General features: G+C 53.1%; 1 protein-coding gene across 2 annotated transcripts in view; it reads left to right on the plus strand.

Moving 5' to 3' along the window:
* TEKT5 (tektin 5) overlaps positions 1-9,210 on the plus strand; it is a 41,698-nt gene extending 32,488 nt beyond the window's left edge. Inside the window, exons 6-9 of one of the 2 annotated variants that reach the window (XR_006708199.1) lie at positions 2,733-2,887; positions 6,827-6,914; positions 7,391-7,523; positions 9,093-9,210. Coding sequence is in view for 1 of the 2 variants with exons in the window: in XM_045460851.1 (XP_045316807.1) it covers positions 2,733-2,887; positions 6,827-7,043 (372 nt within the window). In the remaining variant the exon portion in view is untranslated. Of the gene's footprint in view, positions 1-2,732; positions 2,888-6,826; positions 7,139-7,390; positions 7,524-9,092 lie in introns of those variants that run through there. The other variant, XM_045460851.1, reaches the window with a different exon arrangement.
* Positions 9,211-10,970: the final 1,760 nt, after the last annotated feature.

Raw genomic sequence — 10,970 nt, forward strand, 5'->3', positions numbered from 1 at the left:
CAGCTCAAGGGTGTCTTAGCAGCAGCTAAGAGGAAGCAAAGCATCCTGGGAGCTGCCTTCATGGGCTCAGGCAGGGGGCACGGCTGGCAGCCACCCCGGCAGCCAAACCCTCAGTGATGTCCTCCTTACCCCACCTCGCCAACAGGCCACAGACGCGTAGATGTGAGAGGGAGGGGCTGTTTTCTGCACGGGGTAACGTGATGCCAAGAAGCATTTTTCAGCTCTAGAAGGCTTGATTTTCTTCTGTACCAGGCTGGGGTGGTGCTTTCGGAGATTTGCACGTCTGTGCCAGCCCTCTCCCCCCCGCCCCCCAACACACACACAAAGGGGCAGGTTTTTAAGGAAAATCCCCACAAGTTCTAACAGCCGTCTCTGCACTTGAGTGTTTACGTGTGCTCATGTGCCGAGCACAGAACATACGGGATAATGTTTAACCAACATGTGGTCAGTGGCACTCTGGTTCTGGGTGGCTCCGTGAGGGCCTGGTGAGAGGCCAGGCTTCCTCCTCATGGGCTTTGAAGGAGGGTCAGTGGCCCCCTTGACCCCCCATAGCCCTGCCACCCATCTCCACCCCAATAGGAAAAGGACATCCTTTTGTTACCTTGAAATAGCAAAACACGCTCTTTCCGGGCTTTTTCCCTAAGCTGATAGGGAAGTCAGGGTTTTAATTCTTTGGAAAAAAATTGCCTTTTAATTTCTTGTGCCCGTAGAATACGGGCTCAGCCCAGCTACAATAGTCATCAGGTTATGTCATCGGGTTATAGTCAGTAGGTTATGACTTGTGAGCATTTCCTAGCTCACAAAAAGAGGGAAAACAATATGAATGTAATGTCCTTGAAGGCGGGGACTGGGTCTCATGCTTGTGATCCCTGCTCCATTCAGGAGGCAGGCACATTCATGTGCCAGTGGTGTTTTCCCATACTGAAATCTGAGATGGATCGGACCCGTATAAAGTGTAGGGTACACTGTTCCCAAGCCTCAGGGTGGACAAGGATGATGGGGGAGAGCTGGCTAAACATCTAGACTTCCAGTGCTCCCTGTAACTCACTCACTCACTCACTCACTCACTCACTCACTCACTCATTCATTCATTAAGTGACTGTTTATTGAGTTCCTGCCGTGAGGAGAGTTTGTAGATTTAGCAAATAAAAAGCAGCCTGTCCCAGTTGAACAGGAATATTGGAGTAACAACAAAACATTTTTTTTGGCGCAGGTATATCTGGCATGGTAGCTGACACATATACTAAAAAGGTGCTTTGTTGTCGATCTGAAATTCACCTTTAAATGGGTGTGCTGGCTTTTATCTGCTAGCCCTCGCTCTGCACCAAGCACTGTTCCTGGCGATGGGGGTACGGCATGGACAAGCCCCCAACTTCTTGGGGCGTACGTGCTAGCGGGGGAGACGGACAGACAGACAGCGGAAGGCAGGCTTGTCAGAACGGGGCGCCATCCGGCCCTGCCAAGTCTGGAAGGGGTGTTAGTGCAGCCCACCCACAGAGAATCTTCTGGAAGGAGGGGTCCCCAGGGAAATGGGAGCCACTCACGGTGATGGTAGGGAGGAGAGTGGACGTGTCAGCCGCAGTGAGGTGACATCTGCTGAGTACTCTCAGTTCTGGTGTGCTTATGTCGGCCAAGGGCGGGATCAGGTTCCTTCTGGTGCCCGTTCTTTATTCGTCCTCTCACGCTGTTACTTTTTATTATGGAAAATTTCCAACACACAGACGTCGAGAGAATCCTATAAAAGTCCCCCAACACGAATGTCAACGCCTTGCCAATCTTTTCCTGCAAATGACCTTTTTCCGATTTTAGCTTTGTTTCCTGCTGAAATATGACAGTCTTCCAGTAAAGTGCACAGCTTGATTAATGTTGACAAGGGTCTTCCGCCTGTGTTTACAGCTATGGAATTCCACTCAGGTTAAGATATAGAACATTCCGGGTCCCCAGGAGCCTCTCGCCTGTCCCTTCCTGGGATCTGTACTTCACCAGCTACAGCTGATGTCTTCTCTACAGGGCGTTAGAGTGGGGAAAATATTTCTACACATAAATAGAAAATTTTGAGCCTCTTTCCCCTCTTCTCCCTTTCTTTTCTTCCTTTCTAGTTTATTTACTGATCTAGTTACTAGAAAGGTGCATTTCGGATTATACAAAGATCTAGAACAACCTAGATTAATTCGGATTAAAGCGGTTCAGAGATTAGCTATTGTTTTGGATTATTGTGTTAGTCTTTAAAAAAAATTTTTTTTAATGTTTGTTTATTTTTGAGAGAGAGAGAGACAGAGCATGAGCAGGGGAGGGGCAGAGAGAGAGGGAGACACAGAATCCAAAGCAGGCTCCAGGCTCCGAGCTGTCGGCACAGAGCCCGACGCGGGGCTCGAACTCATGGACTGTGAGATCATGACCTGAGCCGAAGTCGGATGCTTAATCACTGAGCCACCCTGGTGCACCTTATTGTGCTTAAAGGCTTTTCTCCCTCTCTGTCCCTTTTTTGCCTCAACACTAATTGGCTAACTCCAGTGGGTATTGGAGGTTGAAAACACAACCAGCCTTGGCACCTGCCCCTCCCCAGGGTCCACCGCGTCCTGGGTGACCAGAAGTGCCCTAGATGTTATCCTGAGATTGTCTTCGAGGAGCACAGTCCCTGCCCCCGCAGCCCTCATGGTTGGGACAGAGCCATTGAGGCATTCTGCCGCCCAGGGCTGCTCCTTCCCTGACACCCCACGTGTTCCCCGCAGACGCTGCAGGAGATCTTCCAGGCTGAGAATACCATCATGCTTCTGGAAAGGTCCATCATGGCCAAGGAGTGCCCACTGAAGGTGGCGCAGACGAGGCTGGAGTGCCGGACCTGGCGCCCCAACGTGGAGCTGTGCAGGGACATCCCACAGTTCAAGTGAGTGGGGGAGGCCAGGACGCAGAGGGGTGGGTCCCGCGAGCTCCCCGGAACCCTGGGTCTGAAAAATGGACCCCCCTCCCACCAGTCAGGACGTGTAGCCCCACTACTCGGCAGGACACTGGGCGGGGGGCTGGAGTTCTGGGGTCCCCTGGATAGTCTCCGCTACCTTGTGCTCTGGGAACCCTCCAGCTTTCCCCTGAGAGCTCAGTGGAGGGAGCCTCCCAGGCCGGAGGTCCCCGTGCCCCTGCCAGCCCCTGGGAGGGGCTCCAGCACACCTCCCTCCGTCTCCGTCTCCCTCTTCGTAAGGTTGTCACCCACAAACGCTGGAATAGCTTAATCCCGCCCATCCCGCTTTGTGAAGGAGAGGCCCTCCTCACTGGAGAGGGGTTGCAAAGCTCATGCAGGCCCCGAAACGGGGGTTTGGGAGCGCGGGGCTGGGGTCTGGAATGGGATGACGGCCGGGCAAAGCAGGAACAGGCCATCAGACACGGAAATTTGTGTGACCAGGGGCAGGCCCCTTGGGTGTGTGTGCCCTGTGTGCTAGGGCCGCTGGCTTAGCTAGCTGCTGCTGCGTGACAAAAGCCCCAGGGCTCTGTGGCTTGTCCCCCTCCTGAGCTAGATGGGCCGAGATGTGGAGAAGAGAGCCGGGGAGGAAGGAGGAAGAACATTCTGAGAGAAAACACTGGCTGGCTCCAGGGGACGGTGTTTGATGTGGGCACAGCCTGAGATAATCATTCAGGAAACAGAAAAGCTGGGCGTGTTTGTTGGCCGGGAGTGGACAGGGAAAGTGGCCCCAGGCTTTGAACTTGAAGCCCTGGCTGCCTGCTCCCCAGCCTGCTGCTGGCCTGGAAATGACTGGAAGTTCTTCACCCTGGGAGTGGGTGCCATGCCCAGGGTCCCCCTGCAGCTGGGCTGGCAGGGGTCCAGGTCCCAGGTGAGGGCTCGGGGGAAGCTCTCCCGATCCCTCTTGTACAAATTCCCGCTTCTTAGATGTTCAGGTTGGTTCCCGCACCCTCTGGGGCCAAGGGGTGTCTGATAACCCACCCCCGGGGGACTTTCACGGAACAGGGCTTTCAGGGACCAGATGTCCCGGAAGGCCCATTACTCGGACCAGATGTCCCGGAAGGCCATTACTCGGGGACAAACTCCCTGCCTCTGTGTCCACCAGCTGTGCCCCCGAAGGGGGTAGACGGGGAGCGTGGGTGGGCCATGTTTGGCTCAGGAGCCCCGGGCAATGTGCGTGCGTGCACTCACATGTGTGTCTGTGTGTGTCCGTGTGTACATATGTATGTGTGTGCACGAGGGCTTTGGGAGCTCAGCAGATAATAGGATTCAAGCCATCTGCCTTCTCCAGCAGCTGAAGTGTCCCCGTCTATGCATTACTCTCCTCGCCCCCCGCCCCCATCCCTCCTTCTCCGCCTCTGGGCCGCCTTTCCTGTTTCTTCTATAGGTAGCCCCTATCCCTCTGACCCGCTCTCCTGGCTCAGGTCCCGTCCATGCCCATTCCCGAGAACGGACACCCGTTTATATTTACATTTAAATTAATGAACATGAAACAAATCCTAAAACTCAGCTCCTGACACCCACGAGCCACAGTCCAAATGGGTGGCCAGAGGCTACCATATTGGACAGCGCAGAACATTTCCGTGGCTGCAGAAAGTTCTGTTGGACAGCGCTGGGCTAGAGGCCCAGGGAGCCAAGAGTTTCCAGGCTTCTATGTGACCTGTCCCTAGCCCAGGGCCGCCACAGGGAAGCCCACCCTGATATCCAACTCAAGCCCTTTGGGTAACATGTCCTCTGGGCCTGAGCACAGAGGCGGGACCCGCGGCACAGCCCCTGAGACTGAGCCGCTATCACAGGTCCCTACGGCTGCTGTCACAAGTCACCGCACACCGGGTGGCTTGAACAAGGCTTCTGTATTCGCTCACACTTCCGGAGGCCAGATGTGTGAAACGACGCGGTGGCAGGGCAGGCTCCCCTGGAGGCCGGGAGGGAGAGTGTGCCCCGTGACTCCTCTTGGCCTCTGGTGTTGCCGGGCGTGCGTGATGCCCTCGGCGTGGGCCGCATCACCGCCACTGCCTCTGTCTTCACGGCCTTCTTCCCACGTGTCTCTCTGTGCCTCGCATCTCCCCCTCCTTCCTGGGATAAGGGGCCCCGTCTTTGCGCTTAGGATCCATCCTGAATGCAGGTTGACCTCACCTCAGGATGACCTACACCTGCAAAGACCCTATTTCCAAATGGTATCACATTCACAGACCCTGCGGTTTTGGACTTGGACGCATCTTTGGGGGCCACCCTTCAACCCACTCCATGTGGATGTTGTGACAACCTCGTCACGCCTCTCCCGCCCCTGTTCTTGCCCCTTCCGATCTCATCTTTAGGCGGCGGCCCGGAGATTTTCCCAAAATTTGAGTCAGCGACTCACACCCCCTCCAACACTCGCACACCATTTAACCCCCCACGGGCCTCCCACGGCCCTGAGGACAACCCGGGCCCCTCGATTTTGGATTTTGCTGTGCTCTATGCTCTAGCCCTGCCCTCTGTCCAGTTGGGTAGCCACCAGCTGCACATGTGGCTTCTCCATTTACATTTCGATGAGTTAAAATGCAATACCATTAACAAAAACAAGTTTCTCCCTTGCTCTGCCTGCATTGCAAGTGCCCACGGACCTCACGCGGCCAGTGGTGCCCAGAGAGCACGGTGCAGGTATAGAACATCTCCGGCATTGGGAAGTCCTGTCCTGTAGAATACGTTCCCTCTTGGGCTTCATGCAGCCAGCTGGCTCTCATCTTTAATTCTCGGGTCCCAAGCTCCCTCCCCAGAAGGGCCTTTCCTGATGCCTTTGGAAGTTTCCCCAGAAGCAGAGCTTCGGGAGAAAGGGAGTGGGGGGAGGCAGGATAGAGGAGCCCGGCTTCATCCTGATCCCATCGGAGTCTCTGCATCATGAATTGCACCATGGAGGTGGTCCCACCTGGAGGCAGGGGACAGCCTTTTGTACCCCTATGTGGGTGAGCCGTTGGCTTCTCTGGAGAAGGGTGGACCTGTGAACGTCAATATGTACGGCCAGTGCACACGGCAGCTGGGAGGACGGGTGCCCCAGCCAGTAATGGGGACCCGAGCAAGGCGCCAAGAAGGGACACCCCACCTGACCATCTTTTATCCACATGGCGCTAGCCAAGCTAGTAGAGTTTTTTGTTTTTTTTAATGGAACAATACATACAACATAAAATCTACCAACAACATTCAAAGTGTTGTGCAGTTACACGCACTATCTAGCTCCAGAACATTTTCATTCATTCCACCCAAAAGGACACCCCACAAACCCTCCCTCCAGCCCCGGGCAACCACTCCTCTTTCTGTCTCTGTGGATTTGCCTGTTCTGGAAGTTTCATGTAATTCACATAATACATAACCTTTTGTGTCTGCTTTCTTTTCACTCAGCATGAGCCTTCAAGGGTCCTCCCTCCATAGCAGGGGGCAGGGTTTTGTTCCTCCGTGTTAGGGCTGAATAATATCCCATCATATGGATGGACCACCTTTCGGTTGGCCATTCCTCCGGTCGGAGGACAGTGGGCCTGTTTTCACCTTTTGACTCTTGTGATTAGTGCCGCACAGGTATTCGTCCAAATATCTGTTCGAGGGTCTCCTTGCAGTTCTTGTGGGTATACACCGAGGCGCGGCATTGCTGGGTCACGTGGTAAGTCGACACTGAACTCAATGAGGACCCACCAGATTGTTGCCCCAAACATTCCGTGTCTTCCATTGCGCTTTTCGACCTCGGCAGCGCCTGTCGCGAACCACCTTGTCTCCCTGTCCCACCTCTGTCTTCCCTGACGGCCGAGCCTCGTCCGTCTCGCTCAGAGCTGCCTCCCCGCGCCTGGCACAGTTCCCGGCCCCTGGCAGGTGCGAACTGTGCCTTCTCTGCTCTCGCCCCAGGCTCGTGAACGAGGTATTCACCATCGACGACACCTTGCAGACCCTGAGGCTGAGGCTGCGGGAGACCCAGGACATGCTGCAGCTGCTGGTAATGACCAAGTGCCGGCTGGAGCACGAGCTGGCCGTCAAGGCCAACACGCTGTGCATCGACAAGGAAAAGTGCATGGGCATGCGCAAGACCTTCCCCTGCACCCCGCGCCTGGTGGGCTACACCTGAGGGGCCGCCCCTGGCCCCTGGCATCCTGCTCTGCGCCTGTTCCCTGCGCAGGGTGAAAATGGAAAAGGCAGAAAAATAAAATAAAGTGTCGTTTCCTCCCTTTCCTCCTATCATGGGAAAGACCCCAAAGTATATATATATATAAAATGTATGAAGAGCCCCAATAAATGTGCCCAAACCAAAGATGTTGGAGGTCATTCTTTGCTGCAGAAACCGGCCTCGTAGCGGATCCCGGGAGGAGACAGACTGATTTCTTGGGGACGGAGCACTGAGAGGGTCTCGGAACCCCCGGGAATGGAACAGACCACATTTAAAAAACAAACAGACCAACGCATTTGTCCCTTTAGGAGCACAGTGTGTAGACCTCGGGAGCTGAAGACCGGATACCGGAGCCGAGATTGGCCAGAACCCAGCTGTCACTTAGGAGCTGGGTGGCCTTGAACGGGCTCCCAGCCGGAGCACCCTCATGTACAAAATGAGGTCAGTCCAAGGTGGAGGCCGCTGTCAGCTGTGTGGGGCCGGGCAAAAAGCCAGGATTTGGAGCCACAAGTCCTGGGTGTGAATCCCAACGTCGCTATGGGGTGTTTTAGAAATCGCTATGGGAGAAAAAGGAGGTAAAATCAGTTCTGGTGCGGGGTGGGGGGGCAGGAAGAGGCAGGTGAGGGTTGAGAGAGAGCTCTAGGCAGAAGTCACATCGCTTTGAAGAGTTAAACGGAGAACTGGCGTATCACCCAGCTGTTGTACTCCTAAGTATATATCCAGGATCGTTGGAAACAGGTACTCAAAAAAACACTAGTACATGGATACTCATAGTAGGTTAATCGCAATAACTAAACAGTGAAAGCAATCCAAATGTCCATAAATAGACAGATATCCTGTCCAAGCAATAGAATTTTGTTCTGCCTAAAATAAGACGCACAAAGCGCTGCCATCTGCTAGAATACAGGTGAGCCTTGAGGACATCGCGGTAAGTGAAAGAAACCAGACACAAAAGGCCACATATCGGGTGATTCCATTCATAGGAGACGTCCAGAATGGGCAAATCCCTAAAACAGCCGATTGGTGGTTGCCCGGGAGAGGGGAATGGGTAGCGATGCTCCGTGGCTACAGGGTTTCATTTGGGAGTGATGGAAATGTTTGGGGACTACATACCAGGAGTGGCACAAATTGCAGATGTGCTAAATGCCATAGAATTGCTCGCGTTAAGTGGTTAATTTTATGTTACGTGAAATTCACCTCAATTAAATGGGAAAAGAAACCAGTCCTGTTAGAGGGTGGGATTTTTGGTGAGATGAACGGCCTGAACAAAGGCAGGCAGCTATGGTCCAAGGCGCAGAAGCCCTTGGAGAGGCGTGGGAATCATCTCGAAAGAGTTTCAACTTTTTTTCCCGGGGCCAGTGTTTCCCAAACTTTGTACTCACGTTGGTGCTTCCCAGAGTTTGGTGCGCGTGCACGGATCACCTGCAGACCTTGCTAAATGCAGGCTCTGAGGCCGTGGGTCTGAGGCAGAACCTGAGTCCTGAGGTTCTGACAAACAGCCGCGTGGGGTTGATAGTCCAGGGACCACGCTTGGAGTAAAAGTAACACCTGCTCAGTCTGCCATGACCAAGCACCACCCTTACTGTTACTCCATCTTTTAAAAAAACTTTTTTTAATTTTTTTAAATTTCAGAGACAGAGGGAATGGGGGAGAGGGGCAGAGGGAGAGGAGAGGGAGAGAGAGCATCCTAAGCAGGCTCCTTGCTCAGCGTGGAGCCCGACAAGGCTCGATCCCACGACCATGAGATCATGATCCGAGCCAAAACCAAGAGTCGATTGCTCAATCGACTGAGCCACCCAGACGCCCCTATTCACTCCATCTTTTAGATTGTTACACTTAAAAAAAAAAAACCCAACTTAGATTTATTTCAAAGGCAAATTTGTGGCATGACTGCAGACAGGAGCCTGTGCCCAGAGTGGAGCAAAACAAAATATTGCTAATGATGTTGGCTCAGGAAGTATTGTCCGCCCAAGGTGATCTTGTCTCAAGGTGTCTCTCCTTTTGTTCTAGAAAGGAGATCAAGTCCTAAAGAGGAGTTAAAGACGACCTACCATCCTGTGGAGACTGTCCTTGAGGTAAGCTTGCTTGAAAGAGGACAGAGTCCCTTTTTCTACTAATGAGTTTTGTTGCTGTTTAAGGCCTTGAATGCATGGATCTAAGGAGGCCCTCCTGCAGGCAGGAGGCCGTAGGATCTTTAATGTGGGGATGTGAAGTGAGCAGGTTGGTGTTTTAGAAATAATTCCTTGGTGCCGAGGAGTCAGGAGGGGAGGGAAGTTGGGAATGTGGTCTCGGAGCGCAACAGAGGTTAACCGAGGCTGCGTCTGGGGACCGGGGAGATACCCAAAGCCTCCGAAGAGATGGGCCGGGGTAGGGAGGTCCTGAGAGTGAGACAGAGACGCACTGCTGGAATTCGAGGCTGCGGTGGTGAGAGGACACAGGGGCACAGGGAGCACCGAGAGGGGCAAACAACATCCAGGGGAAACGGTGTCCAGGGGCTTGCAGATGGACGGGCAAGCGTGGCGGTAAAGAAAGCCCTTTAGAAGCAGGTGTTCTAAGTATCCCGCTGGCCCGGATACCCTTGAGTGTCTTGCTTTTGGAAAGCAAATTGGCAACAAATGTCAAGAGCCTTAAAAATACCTACGCCCTTCCACTCACGAACCTCTTTGTTAAGACTCTCTTTAGAAAGCTATCCCAAATGCAGACCCAGATGTACGCGTCACAGCTAATTTGCTCTAAGAGACCTCTGAAAATTGTCCGATCTAGCGGCAGAGAGAGCAGCCAAGCAGGCCCAGCCAAGGCGTGGAATATGGTGTAGCTACGTAAACAATGGCAAATGCGAAACGCTTGAATACGGAGGGAATGTGCTTCTAAGGCTGAAAGCCCAGAGCCCAAGATGGTGGTGTTAACCTATCTTCAATTGTGCCAAAAGTGCACAGGAAGAAAGACTATTGAAACGCACCGGAATGTTCACAGTCAATGCTAAGCAAGCGCTGGTTTCTTATTTGTTTGTATGAACAATTATCCGCAGTGAACATGTGTTCCTTTATTAATCAGGAGGAAGTGCTTTTATAAATAGACTTTCCTTTGCGCTAGCTTTGGATTTATAGAAAAGTCTCTAAGAGGACCCAGGGAGTTCCCGTGCACCCCTCACCTGCCTTGCCCTGATGGCGACATCTTACCTAACTGTCCTTAAGGTGCGTTTGCCAAAACTAGAAAATTAACATTAGTGTGTTGTTGTTAACTAAACTCCAGAATTTGTTTCTGCGGTTCAGACTTTTTTTGTCCTAAGATCCGACCCAGGGTACCACTTTGCATTTGAAAAAAACATTTTTTTAATGTTTATTTTTGACAGGGGGGGGGGGGGCGGGGTGGGAAGGGGCAGAGACAGAGGAAGACACAGAATCGGAAGCAGGCTCCAGGCTCCGAGCTGTCAGCACAGAGCCCAGCGCAGGGCTTGAACTCGTGGACTGTGAGATCATGACCTGAGCCGAAATCACCCAGGCGCCCGAGGACATTGCACTTGGTTGTTAGAATCCCCTCTCTGTCAGTTTCTCAGGTGGTCCCTGTTTCTTGTAACCTTGACGATTTTGAAGAGTACTCGTGTTTGTGGGGATTTGAAGGTGTTTGTCAAATGTCCCTGAATTGGGGTTTGTCTGATGTTTTCCTCACGACGAGTCTGGCATTACAGGTTTTGGGGGGCGGGGAGAGACCACTGAGGTTGAGAGCCTGTCTCGTCCCCTCCCATCGGGGCTTTTGTGACATCCACGTGGTGGGGGACGACTCCGGGGATGGTGACTCCATTCCTCGCAGAAGGTGGTGCCCGCCAGGTGTCTCCACCATGTGTTACTGCGTTTTCCTTCCCATGCTCTAGAAGTCTCTAAGCCCAGC

This window comes from Leopardus geoffroyi, chromosome E3 (genome assembly GCF_018350155.1).
Source record: "Leopardus geoffroyi isolate Oge1 chromosome E3, O.geoffroyi_Oge1_pat1.0, whole genome shotgun sequence".
NCBI lineage: Eukaryota > Metazoa > Chordata > Mammalia > Carnivora > Felidae > Leopardus > Leopardus geoffroyi.